Raw genomic sequence first — 26,051 nt, forward strand, 5'->3', positions numbered from 1 at the left:
CTCCCTCCCTCCCTCCATCCCTCCCTCTCTCCCTCCTTCTCTCCCTCCCTCCCTCTCTCTCTCTCTCTCTTTCTCTCTTTCTTTCTTTCTTCCTTTATTCCTTTTTTGAGATGGAGCCTTGCTTTGTTGCCCAGGCTGGAGTGCAGTGGTGCAATCTCGGCTCACTGCAACTTCCGACTCCCGGGTTCAAGCAATTCTCTGCCTCAGCCTCCTGAGTAGCTGGGATTACAGGTGCCTGCCAGCACACCTGGAAAAGTTTTGTATTTTGTATTTTAGTAAAGACAGGTTTTCACCATCTTGGCCAGGCTGGTCTTGAACTCCTGACCTCATGATCTACATACTTTGGCCTCCCAAAGTGCTGGGATTACAGGCGTGAGCCACTGTGCCTGAACTGATTTGCTTCTTTTTTTTGTGTATTCACTCTATCTGCAAGTTTTGTACTTTTATATGTTTTCATGAACACATGCAGTTACTATCTTTTTGCTTCCAGAGGTAGTCTTACCTTAAACATTTCTTGCAAGACTGATCTAGTGGTGATGAATTCTCCAAGTTTCTGCTTATCTGAGAAAGACTTTATTTCTCCTTCATTTCTAAGAATAGCTTTGCTGGGTATAATATTCTTAACTGGCAGATTTGTTTTTTTTCTTTTAGTACTTCGAATATTTCATTCCATTTTCTTCTGGCCTGTATGTTTTTTGCTGAGACATCTGCAATTGGGGTAATGGATATTCCCTTATTTGTGACTTGGTATTATATTTTTCTCTATTTTTGTCTTTGACTTTTGGCAAAACTCAAATACGCCTTGGAGAGGACTTGTTTGGATTAAATATATTTGGAGACTTTTGAGTTTATTGGATCTGAATGTCCACCCCTTTTCTAAGACATGAGAAGTTTTTCACTATTATTTCATTAAATAGGTTTCCTTCATCTTTTCTCTTCTCTTTCTGCAACTCCCATAATGCCAATATTTGTTCACTTACTGATGTTTCATACATTTTTGTAGGGTTTTTCTTTCTTTAAAATATTTTTTTGTCTGCCTGAGTTATTCCAAAAGATCTGTCTTCAAGTCCAGAAATTCTTTCTTCTACTTGGTGTAATATGTTGTTTAAGTTATTGATTGTACTCTTTGTTGTGTTATTCACTGAATTATCCAGCTCTAAAATATATGTTTGGTTCATTTTATGATATTTCTTTATTGAATTTCTCATTCAAATAATGAACTTTTTAATTTTGTTTAATCATCTATCTGTTTTCTCTTGTATCTCACTGAGTTTCCTTAAGATTATTATTTTGAATTGTTTTTGCTATTTTGTATATTTCCTTATAATTGAATTTCGTTACTGGAAAATTATTTTGTTCCTTTGGAGGTGTAATATTTCCTTGATTTTCTATGTTTGATGTGTTCTTACATTGATTTCTGTGCATCCAGTAGAACAGTCACCTCTTTCAATTTTATGAAATAGATTTATAGAAAGAGACTTTTCTTTTTTTGTGTGTTTGTGTGTTTTGTTTTTATTTTTACATTTGTTTTAATTTATATCTTTGATAAAAATCATTCAAATGTTTTGCCTCAAATACAATTCTATTTTTTGGCAGCAAATCCAGGTAGGATTATTTTTTATTAGATTTTCTTCAAAAAAAAAAAAAAAGAAAGAAAGAAAGAAACAGGGATACATGTGCAGAATGTGCAGGTTTGTTACATAGATATTTGTATGCCATGGTGGTTTACTGCACCTATTGACTCATCCTCTAAGTTCCCTTCCCTCAACCCCATACCCCAACAGGCCCTGGTGTACGTTGTTCCCCTCTCTGTGTCCATGTGTTCTCAATGGTCACCTCCCACGTATGAATGAGAACATGTGGTGTTTGGTTTTCTGTTCGTGTGTTAGTTGGCTGAGGATGATGACTTCAAACTTCATCCATGGCTATGCAAAAGACATGATCTCTTTCCTTTTTATGGCTGCATAGTATTCCATGGTGTATATGTACCACATTTTCTTTATCCAGTCTATCACTGATGGGCATTTGGGTCGGTTCCATGTCTTTGCTATTGTAAATAGTGCTGCAATAAATGTAAGTGTGCATGTGCCTTTATAGTAGAATGATTTATATTTCTTTGGGTCTATATCCAGTAATGTGATTGCTGGGTCAAATGGTATTTCTGGTTCTAGATCCTTGAGAAATCACCATACTGTCTTCCACAGAGGTTGAATTAATTTGCATTCCTACCAACAGTGTAAACGCTTTCCTGTTTCTCCACATCCTCACCAGCATCTATTGTTTCCTGATTTTTTAATAATCATCATTCCAACTGGCATGAGATGGTGTCTCATTGTGGTTTTGATTTACATTTCTCTAATGATCAGTGATGTTGAGCTTTTTTTCATATGTTTGTTGGCCACATAAATGTCTTCTTTTGAGAAGTGTCTGTTCATACCCTTTGCCCATTTTTTGATGAGTTGTTTGTTTTTTTTTTTCTTGTAAATATGTTTAAGCTCCTCATAAATTCTGGATATTAGTCCTTTGTCAGATGTATAGATTGCAAAAATTTTCAACCATTTTGTAGGTTGTCTATTCACTCTGATGGTAGTTTCTCTTGCTGTGCAGAAGCTCTTTAGTTTAGTTAGATCCCATTTGTCAATTTTGACTTTTGTTGCAATTGTTTTTGGCATTTTTGTCATGAAGTCTTTGCCCATGCCTATGTCCTGAATGGTATTGCCTAGGTTTTCTTCTAGAGTTTTTATGGTTTGGGGTTTTACATTTAAGTCTTTATTCCATCTTGAGTTAATTTTTGTGTAAGGTATAAGGAAGGGGTTCAGTTTCAGTTTTCTGACAATGGCTTGCCAGTTTTCCCAGCACCGTTTACTGAATAGAAGATCCTTTCCCTATTGCTTGTTTTTGACAGGTTTGTCGAAGATCAGATGGTTGTAGATGTGTGGTGTGATTTCTGAGGTCTGTGTTCTATTCCCTTGGTTTTTATGTCTGTTTTGCTAACAGGACCATGCTGTGTTGGTTACTGTAGACTTGTAGTATGGTTTGAAGTCAGGTAGCATGATGCTTCCAACTTTGTTCTTTTTGCTTAGGATTGTCATGGCTATTTGGGGTCTTCTTTGATTCCATATGAAATTTAAAATAGTTGAAGGGTGCAGCAAACCAACATGGCACATGTATACCTATGTAATAAACCTGCACGTTGTGCATGTATACCTTAGAAATTAAAGTATAATAATAAAATTTTAAAAAAAAGAAATTTAAAATAGTTTTTTTCTAATTTTGTGAAGAATGTCAATGGTAATTTGATGGGAGTAGCATTGAATCTATACCTTACTTTGGGCCTTATGGCCATTTTCACGATATTGATTGCTCCTATCCATGAGGATGGAATGTTTTTCCATTTGTTTTTGTCCTCTCTGATTTCCTTGAGCAGTGGTTTGTAGTTCTTCTTGAAGAGATCCTTCATATCACTTGTTGGCTGTATTCCTAGGTATTTTGTTCTCTTTGTAGTGATAGTGAATGGGAGTTCATTCATGATTTCGTTCTCCACTTGTCTGTTGTTGGTGTAAAGGAATGCTTGTGATTTTTCACATTGATTTTGTATCCTGAGACTTTGCTGAAGTTGCTTATCAGTTCAAGAAGGTTTTGGACTGAGATGATGGAGTTTTCTGAATGTAAAATCATGTCATCTGCAAACAAAGACAACTTGACTTCCTCTCTTCCTCTTTGAATACCCTTTATTTCTATCTCTTGCCTGATTGCCCTGGCCAGAACTTCCAATACTATGTCAGATAGGAGTGGTAAGAGAGGGCATCCTTAGAAAAAGATTTATTTCTATAGATGGGTCTTAAGGTGTCAGTTGGGTAGGGTGTATTGGCTTTAATTCCACATGGACACAGTAGTCTCTAGTCAGTTTCTTCAGCTGTAATTCATGCTAGTGATTTTTCTATCTCAGTGGCCTAGGCTGCAAGAGTTTGTGGCAGCAGTGGCACAGCTTTGCTGGGTGTGTGCTTGCTGGGCTGTTTCTTAGGTGGAGGGAGGGATGTGAGTGCACATAATGCCCATGGTAAGTCAGTCAGCTGGGGGTCTGGCTCACTGAGGTTAGGGCTATGGGCCTGTTACTCTGGCCAGGGGTGTGGGCATACAGCTCCTTGGCTGCCCTGGGGATGTGTCCTTGAGGAGCAAGCCCACTGGGCTGTTTTTCAGACCTCAAGAACAGGCACACAGTCATTTGGTCAGTCTGAAGATGTGTCTGCCCAAGGTGGCCTGCCAAGCTGTTTTTCAGGACTTTGTTATGGGTGGCAGCATGTCCACCAGGGATAGAGTTGCACATAGTAGACAAATTATAAAAGATAGTTCAAGTCTCTTTATCTGTTTTTGGCATAAGCAGCAGATATCCTGAGCATAAAAAAAAAAAAAACACTCAAGTAATGGAAAGAAGCAGGATTACTACTTTACAGGGACTACATTCAAAACTTTTGTTTTCATGAAACAACTGTTTGTAACTCTATCTATGATGTTCAGTGCTTTATTAGAATTTTTCATAGTTGCTTTGGAGGAATATATTCCAGTTTGAGAGACAACGTTTCTCCTTGAGTATAATTGACTCTATCAATTCCAAGTGCTGATAATTAATGACAGTAGAGAATTGGATGCAAGTGATGTTTGCTAAGACCCACAAGAGCATATTGCTCTGTAAGATACCCATGGTCTCTAAGTACAATTTTTGGAGTTGAGAGCAGGTATACAATTAACAGGATATCCTCCCTTAATTTACTTTTCTTTCTCTCAAAACTCAGATTAAATGCAAGGTAAGGTGCTTGAACAGTTTTAAATTTAGTTAACATATATGATGGAAGCCAGTCGCAAGAAAGAGCTGAGAAAATGATTCTTACAGTTTTAAGATGATATGGTCCAAATGTTTGGCTTCCACACTACCACCGTCTTTTGAGTTACATCATTTGATCTGATTTTTCTAATCCATGGGCTATCATGGTTCAGTTTAGTGTTGAGTAATTTCATAAATCATATTCATGTACTGGTCCCTCTGTTCTTTCCAAGAATGTGGCTTTGATGAATAAACAATAGTTTTAACATGTTTGTTTCTATCTCACGTACATCCAAAATTATAAAATCTCAATGTTGCACAAACTCAAGAGTTTCACCACGTATATTGTGTTGGCTTGGACTTCATTGGTTTTGTCAGTCTTTACTCTGCTAGACTGAGAAGAAGTCTCCTAAATGTGGGATTCTGTAATTTTTCCTTTAAAACAAAGTTCATCTTGCTTTTGCTTAATGAGGTCAAGAAAGTAGGACTGAGGGTCCCTCCTGAGAGCATGTGGGGAGCTGTACAGGCTGCTCTATAAGCCCAATTTGTAGCGAAAGAATGAAGAAGAGCTGACCTAGGATGGACACATTTTGTTCACAGGTACAGTTGTCACTGGGTCTTCCAGTAGACATGTTGCGGCTGAAAACTCAGATAATAGGCAATATTTACCCCCTTTTAAATTACAAAAAATGATATTATCAGCAAAGCAGCCACATCTAACTTTGTAGTCAAAGGGAAAAGGAGACACTTGGCAGCTTGCAATTGCTTTCCTTTTTAGTCTTTACAGTAATGGAATCGACTCAAACTGGTTCATCAGAGAAACTTGTACACATCTCTTCCCAAATCCATGTTCAGTGACATCATGCTCGTAACTTAAAATTGGCCATTGTGTCAGTAATTTATATCACAGAAATTGGCAAATGTTGCAAATCAGGACTTGGATTTTTTTTAATCTTCAGAGGACTAGTTGTCAAATATTTACTAGCATACCACTGGTTTTATATCTAATTTATTATTTCCTTTGATAACACATCATGAAAGTCCTTCTCATCATAGCTAATGTTTATTAATCACTTTATTTGAGCTGAACACTGTGCTATGATACTTCGCATGTGACATTTTATTTAATTCTCACAGCAACCTCATGCGGTCTAAGGTCTCAGCTTGTGGTTGAAGGATGCTGAAGATGCACAGATTTTATTTCTCAGGTAAAACCTTCAAATAAGGAAACCAGAGCTCAGCAAGGTGATATAACTTTTTTTGTTGTTGAGATGATATAGCATGTAAGTGGTAGATTGTAGAATATAATTTCTGGCTGACTCATGCTTTTAACCACATGCACTATGGTCTTTCCCGCATAGGGTTTGTAGAAAACTGTTCTAGGCTCAAAATAATGATATCTTGGTTCTAGTGTACTCTCTGCACCCAGTCTGACACCTGATCTCTCAAAGCCTCAGTGTCTGCATCTATAAAATAAGGCCAATGACAGTAACTCTGCCTGCCTCAGAGGATGGTTTTACCACTTAAATAACAGTATACAAAATATTTATTTGGAAAGCTCAAGGACCATATAAATGGGAGATAACATTACAGGCTAAGTAAAAGTAAATAGAGTCACACACACACAGGCACACACACACACATATACACACACAAAATTCCAGTGTAGAAGATTTGGCTGAAGTGAGTAATTCATATAAAGGCAGGTTCTGAGGACTCTTGAAATGAATATTACTGGGTAAACTGGCAGGACATTGAGCTTGGCAATGTCTGACCTTATCTCTTGGAATTCTTTGGCTTTGGCGCTCTCTAGCCTTCCCAGACAGTCTGACTGGTGATCAAGGTAGTTCTAATCTCGTGGGCAGATTTTTTTGGTGGATACCTACTAGGAATCAAATTATTAACAAGACAGGTCAGTGTTGGGAAGTTGACATTTAATGGCTTTAGGGAGAATTTCTGCTATGTTATGTCCATGTTTTAATAAAGAGGTCCTTTCGCTGCTCCCATAGCTATTTATACTTTCAGTAGTCAGCCTATTCCATTGTTATTCATTTCAGGTTTATTTTCTGCACTACATTGAACTCTCCATGATATCATATAATTATTTGATCACTATAGAATCTCCAGCACCAAGTACTGAGATTGGCAGATAGTATAGCTTTGTAAATATCTACCAAACTTGCACTTGCATGGGTGAGATAACTTAGTCTGCTTCTGTGCACTTATTCATAACAGGTCCTATGAATCCTAACTACCTCGTTTATCCTAACTACCTCTCATTCCATTAGTTTGCTGAATTAATGAACAAGTATGTATCACTGTTGCATAGACACCTTGGACAAATCTAAGATTCCTGATCTAGTATAATTTTTAAACAAATGATTTAAAAGAATTTCAGATGATCTTTACATTTTCATGTCTGATTTAACTTACCATTGATATCAATCTTGCTAACTTTCCTTCACTGAATGAAAAATACTAAGGCTCTCAAATTCTGTCTTCTGCATTTCATTCTACTAAGCAACAGTGAGGAACTTGATTTCTTTTGTAATATGGGATAAGCTCTCCATATAGCTTCAAAATAGTCTGTATTTGTGAAAGCTTCACATGTGACTCTGATTCACAACTAGAGTTGTTGGCATTGAATCAGAGAATTCTATTTGCTAAGTATGCCTTTTTGACTGGAAGGAGTGCAGGATAGTGCTTCAGTAACTATATACTCTATTTCCCTACAGATGAAGTACAAACAATGGTAACAAAGCAAGTAAAATGTAGTTATCTAAGCACCTAGTGAGGTTTTTCATTTGCTGTTTGGACATCCTAAATTAGAGAGCAAATAATCATTACTTTGGTAATCATTCAAAACAATACCTCTACATACTGGCTACATCTCACAAGTAATATAGATGATCTTGGCTATAAATCTTTTTTGATATAATTGCTAACTTATATTAATCAGAACTAGACTAGTATAATCAGAATGGTCCATCTTCTATTTAGTATTTCAGGAAGTTAGAAATATCATTTCAGATACACTATTAATAACTTTATACCTTTCTATGAGACAAATAAGAACGATTATTTTTTTGATAATAGACTAGAAATTCTAAGGACAGCAAATTAAAATGTTTAAAATTGCAAATAGATGCCTGGCAGATAATTATGTTAATTATCTGGTAACTTATATGTCAAGTCTAACAATTTATATCTGAACTCATACATATACCTGTATGTGTATGCATCAAATATAAAGTAACCTTCCCAGTACTTTCTCTTAAAGATCAGCAAATAGCTGATAGATTAGTAACTCCATGGTCCTGATATTCAGTATTGCAGCCCATGTGATCACAGGTCAGATAGATAATTAAAACTACTTACTACTTATTAAAATAAGTGGACCAGGAGAAAATATGAATCAGGGAACTTAGTGTTAATCTCACTAGATTTGTTTGCTTTTTTGAAAATCCGCTCAATACAAGAGTTTGTAGAGGAGTATTCCTTACACTTCTTTAACAGGTAGACCCCAGTGTGAAAATAATAACAACTAAAACCCCGAAACCCAAATCGGAACACCCCATGAACTGTAGCTAGTCATCACTAGTAATTCAAAGTATAGTTGCTAGAATTACTGGGTTAGGGAGGAAATATTTTTGCTAAAAAGTACTTCTATTTTGTAAACCACAAGTTATTAATTTATGCTGAAGATAGAAGAGAAGATATTCTATCACTTTTGGAAGTATAGCTACTTGTAAAGCACTTGCCTGCCATCAGAATAGGAAGCCTCGTGGCTTATAAATCTAGACTGTCAAAGAAGAATTATTGTTGGACTGGATTGCATAGGAGGTCAGGGAACAAATAAAAGTCTTATTTAACAAGCTTGGGGAGAAAGACTCTTGATGTTTACCCAGGTATCTGATCAAAAGGCTAGTATATTTTTCCATCATTTATTCATTGGTGCAAGCAATATTTATTAAGCATTTCCTATGTGATGTACTGACTTCTTGTGATTTATTAGTAAAAGCTATTCCTGAGAGACTATGTACTAGAAGAGGTACTGAGGAAGAGATGGTGCGTAAACTGAAGATGGGTTACTAGGAACGTTTAAGGCCTCCAAACTGCCTGAGTCCCATCTGCAATCATGCCACATCTGAAAGTTTGTGCCCCATCCTGCTGCCAGCTTATTAATGATCTAACTATTTATGGGTGTTCTATCCTTTGTTTATTCAATTAGATTTAACAGCCCTGTGCCTGTTAAATGCCCTGTGCCTGCTCTGAGCAAGGCAGGTAGTGTATGATAGGACCTTTATTAATCTGGAAACAGCCTGCTTCTGTACTGTGGTGGGTGGTATTGGGTATAGAACAGTCATTCTACTAACTCAGTGACTAGATTTTTAGGCTAGGACCATGGGGCAGTGCCATATTGCTTTCTCTGGGGAACAGTTGTTCACTGTGGATGGGCATCCTTACCCATGAGAGGTGTTAGAGGGAATAGTGGGCTAGGAATGATGTCTGGGATGTTATTATCTTCTCTAAAAAGACTCCCTGATTAATCAACTCCTTGTTTTCTCCATGAGTATCATCTTTTTAATGTTCAGTAGAGAAAAATCACCTTCCAGAGGGTAGGAGATGGCTGTCATTTGCAAAAAGTATGACTACTCTCATGGCTTCTGAGGAAATGGAAAAGAACTAGGATCAGTGAGGAAAGGCATGGACTCAAAGCCAGTCAGCATAAAGCACATTTGTGATGGAGTGCTAGAGAATTCTTGCCATTTGCATTGAACATCTGCTTTCCAGCTTCCATTTTGGTTATGTAAACATACCAGAATGAGTTAACTTGGCTGGAATCTCAAATCATTCCTTTTGGGCATAGGATATGCCAGAATGGCCTGATATAGGGATATGAACAGGCATCTCAGATGAGAAGTCTGTGTCACTTACTTTATTCCCCATTAAAAACCTGCATTCTTGTTATTTACATGGGCTTTCTTCTCCCTTTCTCTATTCCCCTTTGTATCTGGTATCTCTTCCCTGGATTCTTCCTTCTTTCCCAGGTGTGTTTGATAACTGCTCCCACACTGTCAGTGACAAAGGCTGGGCCCTGGGGATCCGCTCAGGGAAGGACAAGGGAAAGCGGGATGCTCGCTTCTTCTTCTCCCTCCGCACCGACCGCATGAAGAAAGCCACCATCTTGATTAGCCACAGTCGCTACCAACCAGGCACATGGACCCATGTGGCAGCCACTTACGATGGACGGCGCATGGCCCTGTATGTGCATGGCACTCAGGTGGCTAGCAGTCTAGATCAGTCTGGCCCCCTGAACAGCCCCTTCATGGCATCTTGCCGCTCTTTGCTCCTGGGGGGAGACAGCTCTGAGGATGGACGCTATTTCCGTGGACACCTGGGCACACTGGTTTTCTGGTCGACCGCCCTGCCACAAAACCATTTTCAACACAGTTCTCAGCATTCAAGCGGGGAGGAGGAAGCGACTGACTTGGTCCTGACAGCGAGCTTTGAGCCTCTGAACACAGAATGGGTTCCCTTTAGAGATGAGAAGTACCCACGACTTGAGGTTCTCCAGGGCTTTGAGCCAGAGCCCGAGATTCTGTCCCCTTTGCGGCCCCCACTCTGTGGGCAAACGGTTTGTGACAACGTGGAATTGATCTCCCGGTACAATGGATACTGGCCCCTTCGGGGAGAGAAGATGATACGCTACCAAGTGGTGAACATCTGTGATGATGAGGGCCTAAACCCCATTGTGAGCGAGGAGCAGATTCGTCTGCAGCACGAGGCACTGAATGAGGCCTTCAGCCGCTACAACATCAGCTGGCAGCTGAGCGTCCACCAGGTCCACAATTCCACCCTGCGACACCGGGTTGTGCTTGTGAACTGTGAGCCCAGCAAGATTGGCAATGACCATTGCGACCCTGAGTGTGAGCACCCACTCACAGGCTATGATGGGGGTGACTGCCGCCTGCAGGGCCGCTGCTACTCCTGGAACCGCAGGGATGGGCTCTGTCACGCGGAGTGTAACAACATGCTGAACGACTTTGACGACGGGGACTGCTGCGACCCCCAGGTGGCTGATGTGCGCAAGACCTGCTTTGACCCTGACTCACCCAAGAGGTAAGGGACTGGGGTTTGGGGTGTCCTACTTGTAGGATGCATTTCTAACATCATTTTATCTGTTTGGTTTTGGAGACAAATGTGTTCACACAGTCCCTGAATACAACATTAATCCACCCCATCAGACAGTATTAAGCTTCTGTGAAGTGCTAGGTGTTCTGTTAGGTAATTAGGAACACAGATGACTGAGACAAGAGATAGCCCTCACAGAACTCACATTTGTGGTGCAGAAAGCTGTGTACACAGTGTGAAGTGCACCCAAAGGTATATGCACCAGATACTTGGGGCACAGGAAAGCTGAACAACTGGCTCTACCAGAGGAGGCCAGGAAATCTTCGTGGATAATGAACAAGGTATCCAGACATAGAAACCAGTCAATACTTATTACACGTGACAATACTTCCTATAGTCTTAGGGTCTTGGCAAAGTAATACAGATCTGTGAAAAGGTCTTAGGTCTCTTTAGTCTAAGCAGTTCAACAGTTTCGTAAAGTTTCGTGTGACAGCTAGCCACTAGTCTCCTTTAGGTGACTGAGATCTTTCACTGTTGCCCCATTAAATACCATTCTTCGTGCAGCATCCAGAAGGATCTTTTGAAAAAGGTAAGTTGGATACTGTCATTTCTCGTCTTAAGATTTTTTCCTCCACTGCACTCAGAATAAAATCTGAATCCGCTACCTGACACATAGGCTCTCAATGCAATCTGGCCCCTATCTGCCTCTCCATCCCCACCCACATAGCACAGCCTCACTGACTTGATTCTGTTCCATTGAACAGATCAAGCTTTTTTCTGCCCTCAGGATTTTGCATTTGCTGTTCCATCTTCTTGGACTCCTCTTTTCCTTAATATTCCCTTGGTGGGCTCTCTCTTGTCATTCAAATGCCTACTTAGATGTTACCACCTGGGAGGCCTTTCCTAATTCCTCAGATTAAAGCAGCTGTCAATTACTGTTACATCAACTAATTTAAATTTCCTGTTTGACACTTAGTACTTCTGATAATTTTTCTTTCACATTCATGTGTTTGTCTGTTTTTCCCCTATTTGGAGTATCAGCTCCATGAGATCAGGGCCCTTATCTATTCTGTTAACCACTATATTCCAAAGGCCTAGAATAGCAGCTGACATTTAGTTGTTTAAGTTGATGAATAAATGGATCTGATGTGTCTCTTGTTTTGAGACAGAAGCCATAAGAAGATTCTCATTTGATGGCTGATGCAGGGGTTGGACATAATAGAGGAGGGTAAGAAAGTAGGTAGGTAGCTAGTGAACTTGTTAATCTGTGTTTGTGGACAAAGTATCCCCAGTATACAACTGGTGCCTTTGTTCAAATTATGAAAAGGCTTACCTGATCTAGGGTACAGGGCTGGTGGGAGGTGGGGGAACAGGATCTCAGCTCCCACCCAATGTCTTGATGGCTACTTTTATGTTGGACACCATTTGTACAAGTAGTTCCTGATACCCCTGTGTGTGGGAAGTCCTCTTGGTATGAGTTAACACTAATAGAGTGGCCTGTACTTCAAGCATGTGGTGTAAAAGACCGAGTATACGATTTGGAATCAAGGGACATGGTTAAATTTTGGAGTCCTCACTACTTAACTAGGTTTGCAAGTTACGCAAGTCACTTTTGGAAACTCAGAAGTCTTCTCTATGAAGTAAGGATGATTGCAGTAATACTTTGCATTATCAGTATTTTCAGGTTATTTTGTGAATCAAATGAAATAAAGTATAGGAAAGTAGCTCTAAAGTTTTCAATGTACACAAATAGTTCTAAAATAACATTAGTTCTTATTATTAAGGCTGACAGATAGGAAGTCTTTATTTACATAGTGATGCAAAGAGAACTAATCAAATTATCAGAACTATTTGTATAATAAAATTCTGTTCAGAACAATGAGAACACATGGACACAGGGAGGGGAACATCACACACTGGGGCCTGTCAGGGAGTGGTGGGGCTAGGGGATGGATAGCATTAGGAGAAATACCTAATGTAGATGACTGGTTGATGGGCGCAGCAAACCACCATGACACGTGTATACCTATGTAACAAAACTGCATGTTCTGCACGTGTATCCCAGTACTTAAAGTAAAATTTTAAAAAAGAAGAAGAAAAGAAAATTATGTTTGGGTTTGGTTTTTAGATTTTGGTAACCTCAAGCAGAAGCTAAACCTCACTAACAGCAGTGGTTAGCAACACATAGGATCCCCCGGAGAAATGAGAAAGTCTGGTCTCCTAGTTTATAGTAATGACCTATTGCCCTGTCTGAGAGAACTGTCTTTCAAGGTACCCAGGTATTGTTCTCCTCAGAATTTCCCTTTATTTCTCTAAATTCCTGTCATACTGCCCTTATCTGGGTGTTTGTAACTTACCTCACTGCCTGCAGAAGAGCAACTCACTCCTTCTATTTATAGACCCAGTAGTGTTTTGAACCTTTATTCGTAAGTGACTCTTTTAGCCCCACATATAAAACCTGCTTTGTGGAATACAAAGGAAATATTTTTACCTTTTGATAGTTAAAAATACTAACTCAAAGTGAAAAGTGCTCATGGTTTAAAATATCAAATTATACCAAAAGACAGAAGGAAGAAAAACAGTCACCTGCCTAACTCTTCCCCATCCTTCTCCACACCCTGTCCTTGCTTTGCACAGGTTATTATATATATTTTTTTCATCTTTTTTTTTTCTGGTAGTTTCCTGTACACCTCCGAATATTATATTTATATTGCTTGGTTCATCAATTTTAAACATTATCCATTGATTTATTAAGATAGAGACGGGACTAACTCCCTTACATTATCTCCTTCCTTGTCCTTGCATCCTTCCATATAATTAATCTTAAAAAAATTTTAAGACAAACATTTTCAAAGATAAAAATGTGATTCATTTGGAAATTTTTTTGTGTGTGTTGTATCTGATACCTCTGAAGTCAACTTTTCTTTTTTTATTATATTTTAAATTAATGACTACCCTTTATGCTGATGACTTTCCTTAAATGTCTAATACTTATTCACAGTAGAAACCACACTTTTAAATCTCTACCTATGATGATCTGAGAAAGAATAATTACCTATGAATTTTCTCTTTTGAGAAAAGAAATTTGAAGGCAGAAACATAGTGGAGGAGAGAGGTTTTCTTTCTTCTCAGCTCTCTTATACTTACTTCATGTGTAGGTCTTTTCTGCCTTCCCTATCCTATTTTTTGTGCTGAATTTTTATTATAAAAATATTAATTTTTTGTGACTCTTGGCAAGCGCAATATTTTGAAAAATCATTATTTATCAAGCTTCTATGATGTGCCAGGCATGGCAGAGGGACACATATAAAGACTATGGAAATGGTAAGGGCTAACAATTTAGAGGAGAAGTTCAGTAATTTTATCTAAATTATCTGGGTTTAAATCCAGGCTGAGGCATTAAAAGCAGAACATGGGGAATGGCTTTTCTTTGCCATGGCTTAGATTGTTTGAAAGGACTTTTGATTCATAGAGATACAGATCTTTGGGTTTCCATAAGGTCCTGTGACTTGGTGGAGTTAGTCTCTGAACTAGATTACCTTTGTAGAGCCTGCCTATTATTACAGTTAAATCACAGAGCTCAAGCTCACAATTCCATTATACTGTTACTCTGAAGGGACTCAGTTTTGACAAATGCTTCACCAGGCATCTATTGAGCGGAGTGCTCCAGGCACAGAGTCTTTCCACTCACAGTGGAAGCACCAGAAGCTCACAGTTTAGGGTCAGGGGAGAGTAGTAGAAAGTGGGGGACAGACCTACAAATAGATCACTAACATTTGAGTGCAAGGATTGATGTATGAACAACTCTCCTCACTTCCCAAATCCTGTTCAGTCTTCCTGCTGTGGTTCCAATGTGTCTCCCAAAGTTAAGAAAATGTGGCACATATATACCATGGAATACTATGCAGCTGTAAAAAAGATGAGTTCTTGTCCTTTGTAGGGACACGGATGAAGCTGGAAACCATCATTCTGAGCAAACTATCGCAAGGACAGAAAACCAAACATCGCATGTTCTCACTCATAGGTGGGAATTGAACAATGAGAACATTTGGACACAGGGTGGGGAACATCACACACTGGGGCCTGTCATGGGGTGGGAGGGGGGTGGGATAGTATTAGGAGATATACCTAATGTAAATGACCAGTTAATGGGTGCAGCACACCAACATGGCACATGTATACATATGTAACAAATCTGCACGTTGTGCACATGTACCCTGGAACTTAAAGTATAATAAATTTAAAAAAAATAAATTTAATCCCTAAAGCAACAGTGTTGAGAGGTGAAAATGTTAAGAGATGGTTATGTCATGAGAGCTCTGCCCTCATTAATGGATTCATGCTGTTATCACAGGAGTGAGTTTCTGATAAAAGGGTGAGTTTGCTGCCCCTCTCTCGTGCCTGCTTTCTTGCACTTCTGTCTTCTGCCATGGGATGATGAAGCAAAAGGACCTTCACTAGATGCAGGCCCCTCAACCTTGGACTTTACAGCCTCCAGAACTGTAGGAAATTAATCTTTCTTTTTCATAAATTACCCATTCTCATGTATTCTGCTATGGCAGCACAAAACAAACCAAGATGCATTCCCACCAACCCCAGCAAGAAACCACAAATCTAGCCCAAAGTAGTTCCTCTCCCAAATGCTCTGAGAGGAGAGAAAGCCTGATGAATTCAGCATCAAACATCTGTAACCCAGATGGGCCTATCAAAGGGAGAGCACTTATCAGGCTCTGGACTGGTCAGGAGAAGATATGAATTATAGATACATTACCCAGCCGGTTGAACAGACTTACCAAGATAAAGGAACTTGGAACTAGGCAGGGCTACATAAGCCAGATGTCTGTTTCTACATAGTAGCTGCCCTGAGAGATGATCTGCAAGAATTAAGGGAAGGAAGGGTGTTTAGTGTCCACTTCAGTAAAATCACAAATGTCATTGACTATTCCCTATGGTGCATACTAGGGAGCCGAGCCCAAAGGAATTTCTGTACCCTCAGGGGAACCTGTCTTCCCTGACCTTTGCAGGCTTCAACTTCTTTTTGGTTATTAATTGTTTCTGTCACATTTCTCCCTAAAATTATGTCTCAGAGTTACAGTTCTTTGCTGCTGCACTTACTTTCCATCCCATGCTTTCTCTCCTTTTCACAATAGAGTTGAGCAAGTATTTCACTAAATCTGGAACTCTGCTTATCTCTCTTTTTTGGTTTCTGTATCTCAGATCTCATAATATTGCTATAATGTGAAGAAAAGTCTCCAAATAAAAACAAATAGTTGAACAAGGGTCAATCATTTAGTGTCTGACCATGCTCTGAAGCAGACAATGGGGATACTGTATATTTGTTTTCTGTATATTTGTTTCTAAAGCCTGTGATGGGCTAACATCTCTATATGTTGGCAACTCATTGTCTCTTTTTTGCCTCATTCCCTGAGGTTTCACTGGGGAGTTCAAGGGCAGAGGACTCTTATACATAGCAATACTTGCCCATGGCATACTTCCCTCTAAAGAGGTCCTCAAGAGGGTGGCTGGGAATTGTTCTGGGGGATATGGCAGAGAGTGGTGTCTGCAGGTATACACTAGAAAGGGTGTATCTTGGGTTAGGAAGGCAGAGGCACATGGCATCAAAGGGAACAGGTGGAGAAGTTGGTGCTGCACAGACCTGGATGCCTTGGATTAGCTGTCCTTTGCTCACTCACACTCGGAGGCTGTTGAGCCAAAGGCATGGTCAGGCTGGGCTCTTGCAGTGGCTGGTCTGTTAAACATCAGCCAGGCTTCATTATAGGTTTCTTTTGAAGTTGACATTCAAAGGTCCCTGAAGCCAAAAAAAAAACACACGCAGGGAAAATAAGCATAAGGGGTAGAAGAGGGCAGGAAGAAAAGAAATGGAGGAGAAATTTTAAAACTAGACAGCAAAAACCTGTTAGTTCCCTCACTTCAAAATTCACAGGCAGTGTGAACTCTAGAGCGAGTGTCACCTTCTCATGGTCACGTCAACTGGCAACGGGAATAGAAGGAAAGAAATAAGAGGAAGTTCTGTCGATAAGCACAGTAAGTTTACCTACAAATAGATTGGCCGGGTGCGGTGGCTCAAGCCTGTAATCCCAGCACTTTGGGAGGCCGAGGCGGGCGGATCACGAGGTCAGGAGATCGAGACCATCCTGGCTAACACTGTGAAACCCCGTCTCTACTAAAAAATACAAAAACCTAGCCGGGCGAGGTGGCGGGCGCCTGTAGTCCCAGCTACTCGGAGGCTGAGGCAGGAGAATGGCGGTAAACCCGGAAGGCGGAGCTTGCAGTGAGCTGAGATCCGGCCACTGCACTCCAGCCCGGGCGACAGAGCGAGACTCCGTCTCAAAAAAAAAAAAAAAAAAAAAAGAAATGTCTCTTATTTATTTTCCTACAAGCCAGTTTCTCCACAGTTCCAATAGGCACCGTATTATGGAGCAAATGAAATCCACAGTTTTTCTGTTCACCTGACTTAGTGGACTTTCCTCCTCAGGTGAGTGGGGGTTGGGGCAGGGTGGATGTTTTTCTCCTTTTCATAGTTTATTTCCTAGCCAAACAGACAGACTGGTGAGTGAGCCGTGTAGTCTGTCTGGGCAGCTGGAAACCATCATTCTTAGCAAACTATCACAAGAACAGAAAACCAAACACTGCATGTTCTCACTCATAGGTGGGAACTGAACAATGACATCACTTGGACTCGGGAAGGGGAACATCACACACCGGGGCCTATCATGGGGAGGGGGGAGGGGGGAGGGATTGCATTGGGAGTTATACCTGATATAAATGACGAATTGATGGGTGCTGACGAATTGATGGGTGCAGCGCACCAACATGGCACAAGTATACATATGTAACAAACCTGCACGTTATGCACATGTACCCTAGAACTTAAAGTATAATAATAAAAAAAAAAGTAAAAAAAAAAAATTTCCTCTTAGAAATTTTTCAGGAGAGACCCCAGTCTCCAACTACACTCAGTTGTTCAAAATACTTTGGCTTTTTCCTAGGAGTTGGGGTGCTAGCCCTGGTGCCTTGGCCAGATGCCAATCTGTCTCAGATGATTTCACTTAGAGGTTCCTTCCTAGAATTTAAGCCTAAGAGTTTGAAAGACAGCTGCACACTTACACATTTTCTTTCTTTTTTCCTTTTCTTGGACTCTTGTTTGTAATGACTTCAGTGACTGCTTATAAATGAAATCTTGTTGGTAGGTCTTCCCCTAACCAGGCCCTCATTCCCTTGATGTCAGAGTTGTAGAGTGCGTAGAGGGTGGCACATGTAGTTAGCGTGGCCGTCAGGGGGTTTTCTGAGGTTCCATCAGAGCACTAGCCTCTAGAGGAAGCTCCTGATCTATTATTAATTTCAACTCCAAGGTTTCTCTCACTTCCTACCCAGAACGCTGTCCAATGGTTGTGGATCTGATTTCCAGAGCCAAACACTTAAACAACTACTACTTATCCTTCAAGTCTCAGCTAGGATGTCCCTTCCTCCTTCTTGGAGCATTCTGTTGTCCTCAAATACAAATTAGCTACCTCATTTGTATCACTTCTCATCCCCCTATAGCCACTACTGTAATCTAGGTCCCCATCTTTGCTCACCTGGATTATTGCAATAGTCTTTTAACTGGTATCCCACTTTTGCCCTTGCACTGTTGCGTCGAGTCTATTTTTAGCACAACAGTCAGAGTAATCCCATCACGGTATAACTCAGATCAAGTCATTCCTCTCCCCCTAATTCTCCAGCATTTACCAGCTTATTCAGAGCCAAAGCCAACAGCATGACTGATCTATAGGGTCATATAGCATCAGTCATTTCTATGGCCTCATCTCTTACCATGCTCCTTATTGCACTCCGCCACACTGGCCTTCTGACTTGCCAGACATACTCCTACTGTGTGACCTTTTCAGTAGCTTTTCACTTTTCTGGAATATTCTTCCTCCAGATTTCTACATGGCTAACTTTCCCACTTTCTTCTGGTCTTTTTTCAAAGTTGCTTTCTAGGTGAGGCCTTCCCTGGAGACCTCACGTAAAATTGTACACGCTGTCTTGGCTCTTTATGAATTCTTCCCCTGCTTTATTTTTCTTTTTAGAATTTATCACAAATATGCTATTTTGTTTATTTTGCTTAATATTCATTTTCTCCACTAGAATGTAAATTCTACCAGGGAAGGGGTTTTTATACGTTTGGCTGACTATTATACTCTAACACCTACAACAGCAAAAGGAACGGACTAAGTATTCAATAAATAATTGTTAAAGAAAGGAATGTTTTTTTGTTTTTTTTTGTTTTTGTTTTTGTTTTTTTTTTGAGACGGAGTCTCGCTCTGTCGCCCAGGCTGGAGTGCAGTGGCCAGATCTCAGCTCACTGCAAGCTCCGCCTCCTGGGTTTACGCCATTCTCCTGCCTCAGCCTCCCGAGTAGCTGGGACTACAGGCACCCACCACCTCGCCCGGCTAGTTTTTTTTTTTTTCTTACTCTAGTACAGTGGTTGGCAAACTATGGACCATGGAACAAATCTGGCTTATCACGTGTTTTTGTAAAAAAAATTATTTTGGAATACAGTTACACTCACTTGTTTACATACTGTCTATGGCTGCTTTCATGTGGCAGAGTTGTGCAGTTAAAACAAAGACCACGTGGTCCACAAAGCCTAAAATATTTACTATCTGGCCCTTTATGAAAAAAATGGCCAACCCCTCCTTAAATACATATTTATTATACCATACTGTAACTTCCCATTCCTGTCTATCTCTTGCACAAGACTTTAGTTTCTTTGTTCATAGTTCTTGGAACACATTTGATATTTTAAAAATGAATTAGTGTACATATATAAATATATATCTATATGTAGATGGAAAACCAATGACATGGGGAAATGACAATGTAGCACAAGGGTTTTAGGAGGGTAAAAATCTGTAGGCAGAGTATACTACTATGTATGGGAAAAGAAGGGTATTCAGAAACTACACTCTAGTCAACTTCTCTACTGGTCTCATCACTGTGGTAGCACTGCCCCATTTAGATCTAGTGAGTAAAATAACTGACAATACTCATGGAAGCGTGAACATGTTAGCTAAGGAGGGAATGGCTTTAAGCCATTTTCTTCATTAACTTGTTATTTGAGTAGCTGGGCCCCCAGGAGGCTCCAAAAATCTGAAACATGGAAAAAATTTTGATAAGCATAATAATAGCTACAATAGCCAGGAAGTATTTATAACATGAATCCTCTTTACCTAGGGAGTCAGTGAATGAGAGAAAGACCAGACTCCAAAAAAGGAATATAAGATCTCTTGGACATGATGTTACAGATTAGGCAAGATCCTTATCAAGCATTTTAGTTAGGATTTTGCAATTGTAAGGAACAGACCTACTCATGTTAACTGCAGAAAATGGATTTATTGTAAAATTACATATGGGCTGGAAGTGGAGCTAGAGAGTTGCAGAGACTGTGGCAGTCAGGAGCTCCATCTCTCTCAAAGCCTACATACTTCTCTACGTCTTAGTTAATTCGCACCATTCATGTCTCATTAGCAATCTGCTAGATTACTCATAGTTTTTGCTCCCTTATAGCTTTAGTTTAAATCATTGCTTCAGCTTGCTCTGGCTCATAATTTATCTCATAGAATTTTTCCCTTCAGATTTTTATCCTATTGCTAGTTGCCACAGTTTCTCACAGTACCTTGGTTCAAATTCTGAAGCTAGTCAATGTCAACTGGCCTAACTCATCTTTACATGTTAGTTCAGAAGTCATAGGTTTCTGGCCAGCCTTGGGTTTAACAAACTGTGGTCAAAAGAGCAGGATAGCTGGAGGGCTCCTCAGGGTTCCAGGTCCGCAACCCTCTCTCAGCTGATGTCGACTCTGCTCGGAGTAAAATGAGCTCTTTTTTTTTTTTTTTTTTTTTTTTTTGAGACGGAGTCTCGCTCTGTTGCCCAGGCTGGAGTGCAGTGTCGCAATCTCGGCTCACTGCAAGCTCCGCCTTCCGGGTTCACGCCATTCTCCTGCCTCAGCCTCCCGAGTAGCTGGGACTACAGGTGCCTGCCACCACGCCCGGCTAATTTTTTGTATTTTTAATAGAGACGGGGTTTCACCGTGTTAGCCAGGATGGTCTCGATCTCCTGATCTCGTGATCCGCCCACCTCAGCCTCCCAAAGTGCTGGGATTACAGGCATGAGCCACTGCGCCCGGCTGAATGAGCTGGTTTTTCATCTTTACTTCTCGAGGATGAAACTTCTGGCATGTTTAATTTCTGATAATGTGCTTTTCTTTAGACCTTAGACGCTGGTATTCTTGGTAATGTAACTCCACCTGAATTTTAATGCTAATTTTAGTCTTGGAATTGCATGGTTTAGATTTCAAACCCTAATATGCTAGGATATCCAAGTAAAGTACCTGGTTCATAGTAAAATTATATATAATATTATATATATATATAAATATATATACACACACATATATATAAAATACCAATAAAACAAAGCATTTTGCATGGATTATTTTATTTAATGCTCACCATAGCTCCAAAAAGTAAATATTCTGATTATATGTATTTTATACTTAAATTTAGATAGTCAAATAACTATTATTATGCAGTAGCAGACGGAAGTTAAACTCTGACTTCAGAGCCTATTTTTCCAGCTGCCATTCTGTATTGTTTGTTAAGTATAAGTCTTACACACCAGCAAAATGTTTAGTTTATAGTGGATAAAAACTAAATATCTGTTGATTTTAATTATGTAATGATTATTTCAGAGAATACATTCTTGAAGAATGAGGGAAAGGAAAGGATAACTACTATGGGCTTAGGGACTATGAAATACTTTATAGAAGAGCCTTCCTTCCTTCCTTCCTTCCTTCCTTCCTTCCTTCCTTCCTTTCTCTCTCTCTCCTTCTTTATGCCTGCCTGCCCGCCCTCCCTCCCTCCCTCCCTCCCTCCCTCCTTCCCTCCCTCCCTCCTTTCTTTTCTTTCTTTTTTCTTTCTTTCTTTCTTTCTTTCTTTCTTTCTTTCTTTCTTTCTCTTTCTTTCTGATGGAGTCTAGCTCTGTCACCCAGGCTGGAGTACTATCTCAGCTCACTGCAACCTCCGCCTACCAGGTTCAAGTCGTTCTTCTGCCTCAGCTTCCCAGGTAGCTGGGACTACAGGTGTGTGACACCATGACTGGCTAATTTTTGTATTCTTAGTAGAGATGTGGTTTCATATTGGCCAGGCTTGTCTTGAACTTCTGACTTTGTGATCTGCCCGCCTTAGCCTCCCAAAGTGCTGGGATTACAGGCAAGAGCCAGTGTGCCTGGCTGAGTTTTTTAAAATATGTACAGTAGAGAGCAGAAGAAAGGTCAATTACATGAACCAAAGTACAGATGTGCAAACATGTTAAGGCCACTCTAAAAAGAACAGCTTGAAAGGAGGAAAATTTCTTAGAGAAAAGTGAGGAAGAAAACTGGAAGAGTTATACGGGACGACAGTCCCTAGATTTTGGGCTGAGGGATTTGATCCATAAGCAGTTAGGAACCGTAAACGATATATGGATATATACGTGTCTGTTTTAACAGATATGTGTGTTTTCTTTTTCTTCTTATTATTTTTGTATTTATTTTTATTGATACATAACATTTTATGTATGGACTGAGTGCATGTGATATTTTGTTACATGTATACAATGTATAATGATTCAGTCAGGGTTTTTGAGGTATCATCACTTTGAGTTTATCATTTCTATGTGTTCCTCTCTCCCAGCTGCCTTAAAATGTATAATGCATTACTGTTAACTGTAGTCACTCTGCTCTGCTGTTGAGCAGTGGAACTTATAGCTTTTATCTAATTGTATGTTTGTACCTAACCTACCTCTCTTCATATCTGTTTCCACCCACCCACACTTCCTAGCCTCTAGCATCTATCATTCTACTCTCTACCTTTGTGAGGTCAACTTTTTTAGCTCCCACATATAGTGAGAGCATGCAACATTTGACTTTCTGTGCCTGAGTTAGTTCACTTAATATGTGACCTTCAGTTTCATTCATGTTACTGCAAATGGCAGATTTCTTTCCTTTTTGTGGCTGAATATTATTCCATTGTGTATATATACATGTTCTTTATCCAGTCATCCACTGATGGACACTTAGGTTGGTTGGACTTTCTATTAAATGTATATTACTACCTCTCCCTCTGTCCTCCGTGTGCTGTAATATCTCTTCAGTTTTTCCAAGTCTCTGCTGTCCTGTGCTGCATTTGAATAGTTGTTTTTGTATTTGCCCAGCTGACTCTTTAGGTTTGGCTAACCGGCTTTTACAACCCACCAATAAACTGTTAATTTTTATTAGTGTACTTTTAATCTCCATAAGTTATATTTAGTTCTTTGTTGCATCTGCCTAGCCATTTTTTATTTATTTTTGTTATTAATTCATCCTTTGGATATGCTTTTTTTATTTTTAAAAGCATGTTAAAGTGGTGGATACATGAACTTGCATAAGTAATAAAAACACCCACAAACAAGTATGAGTGACACTGGAGATATCTGAACAAGATTGATGGATTGGATCAATGCCAGTATCCTGGTTGTGGTATTGTATTATAGTTTTTCAAGATATCATCATTGAAGGAAACCAGGTAAAATGTATACAAGGCTACTCTGTAATATTTCTTACAGTGCGAATCTACAGTTTATTTCAAAAGAAAAAATTTAATTGAAAACAGTAAGCATTTAAAAATATTTTACATCAGCTAGTCTGATTCTGTTATTTGTTATTGCTGCTTACTCTTCCTCACAGTGTTTTGTTTCTTCATGTGTGATTTTTGATTGTGAGTCCATGTTCCTTAAAACTTTATCTGTTCAATTTCTTTCCAACCTGAGTTAAATATATGCTGTATTACTTCTGGCAATTGCCTAGGGCACTACCAACATAAAACCACTTTAAAATATATTATTGGCATAATTTTTTAGACCGTACCATCTTATGAATTTGAGGTGCAAATCTGTGATATTTGGCTCATAGCTATAATTGTCAGGGAAGATTTTCCCCCTATATTTTGAGTCAAGGCCAAGGAATACGGGTTTTCTTGCTGTACCTCTTGATAAAGCGGGCTTTTTAATTTTTAATATTTTTGGTACCCTGTTTTATGGACAGTGCAGTCCTTAGGAATTCTGGCTTTATGTGAGGCTATCTTATCGAACACCCTACCTTGATAAGCCCTTTTATATCCAAGATTCTCAAAAGGCTGTCAAAGAAGTTCCTGGGCATTAGGAATAGAGAGAGCCCTCAGACAAGTCAGTGGCTTCAGAAAATGTTTATTTTCTAGATTTCTGTTTTTACTTTGTATGTGGAGTCTGAAGATATCCTTTAATTTCTTTCCAACTTTACAATGCATTTAAAATTTATTTTTGTATATTCACTGGTTTTAGTTGTTTTCAGTGGAGGGATGATCAGGGATTCTAAACTCTTTATACTAGAAACGGAAGTCTTAAGCCATTGAATATTGAATATTTGACTAATTATTCAGAAAACTAATCTGGAGGCGGTATCCAGAATCAGTGTTATGGACCAGCGAGCCTAGAGGCAGGAAGATGTGTTAGTAAGTTCCTATAGTAATCTAGATAGAAAAGGGTAGTAGGTCGGAAATGGTTAGGAAAATTATTTTTGCACTGTGGAAAGAACTAGGAAACTAGAAATGAGAAGAATTAGATTATAGTTTTTGCTCCAGTGTAGTCACATAATTTAATTATTTGCTTATTCATATTCATTCATTCATATTCAACAAATGTTCATTGAGTACCTGTTCTAGGCCAGACACTGTTTTAGGTTTTGTAGTGCAGTGTGGTATACAGCAATGAAAATAAATTTTTCTTCTCTTATGGAGCTTGCAATCTGTGAACTATAAGAACGGCAATGAATAAACAAGTGTGTACATCATAGGCCAGACAGTGGTAAGTGCCAGAGAAAGAAATTCAGCAGAAATAATGGAAACAGAGAGTACTTGCCGTGGAAGCAGGGTAAAGTGTGTCTGTAGAAAATCTTACTGAAAAGATGATATTTGAGCATATATCTGAAGGAAGCAAGGTAGTGAGCCACATGGAATCTATACTTATTCCAGGCAGAGGGAACAGGAAGGAGCTAGCGTGCCTGAACTGAATGAGTTAGGCAGAGAGTGGTTGGAGAAGACAGGAGACATAGAGCTCATTAGGCCATTCTCAATGAGCTGTGAAGCTTCCAGAACTTGGGCTACAGAGGACCATCTGTGGTAGAGTGGGATCTGTGGAGGATGTGTAAAGAAGTGGCTAACTGCCCTGTCTACCTCAGAGGGATATTGTGAAATTCACATGAGATAATGCTTGTTGAAAGTGCCTTGTGACTTAAAGATACTTCATAAGTGAAAGTGTTTGGTGAGACACTGCATTGGATTCAGTGGTGGATTTGATGAGATGATGGATATTCTCAAGAAGACGTTAAGGTGATTGAAGAGGAGATGTGAAAAAGGTATTTATCTCAGCATGGAATTTTACAAGAGCAGGATCATACCTTATATAGTAATAAGGATTCATCACGAGGCAGAAAGCATGAGACATGAATCACCCTGCCCCATAGGGAATCTGTGCCCTATCTCCCCTCAGAGGCCTTTTTCCTATTTGAGTGTGAAAACATAAAGCTGAGTACAATGAACATGTTCTCTCAACTGTACTCTGCTTTCAGGCAGATTTATTCTTCAGGAATGGCTATGTCTCCTATTCCATAGCCATTTCTAGGAATGCCTATGTCTCCTAATTGTGCTCAGTACCAGTAGGTACTCAGCATTGCCTACTGAATTAATATTTCAAAGTTGTGTGTGTGTGTGTGTCGGGGGGTAGGATTTATAGGAATGAAATTAGAGTTTAGGATATAAAAAATGTGTAAACCAAGCTGGTGGAGACCTATGTTTGCAGCATTAAATGGGAAAATAATCATGGGTGTTGGGTGGCTGTAAGCTTCATGTGAAGTCAAAGTGTGACATGGCCGTTAAAAATATCCAACAATCTTGGGCTCTGTTAAAAAGGGGAAAGAGTACAGATTGCTGAAGGAGATGCTCCCCTTAGACACAGTCCTGGTCAGATTTTGTCTGGAATCTGC

General features: G+C 39.5%; 1 protein-coding gene across 3 annotated transcripts in view; it reads left to right on the plus strand.

Annotated features, from left to right (window-relative positions):
- PAPPA2 (pappalysin 2) overlaps nucleotides 1-26,051 on the plus strand; it is a 636,503-nt gene that overhangs the window by 365,619 nt on the left and 244,833 nt on the right. For all 3 annotated transcript variants that reach the window (XM_033198867.1, XM_033198866.1, XM_033198868.1), the window contains exon 3: nucleotides 9,874-10,945. In XM_033198867.1, the coding sequence (XP_033054758.1) occupies nucleotides 9,874-10,945 (1,072 nt within the window). The remainder of the gene's footprint in view (nucleotides 1-9,873; nucleotides 10,946-26,051) is intronic.

This window comes from Trachypithecus francoisi, unplaced genomic scaffold (assembly GCF_009764315.1).
Source record: "Trachypithecus francoisi isolate TF-2019V2 unplaced genomic scaffold, Tfra_2.0 Lachesis_group5, whole genome shotgun sequence".
Taxonomy (NCBI): domain Eukaryota; kingdom Metazoa; phylum Chordata; class Mammalia; order Primates; family Cercopithecidae; genus Trachypithecus; species Trachypithecus francoisi.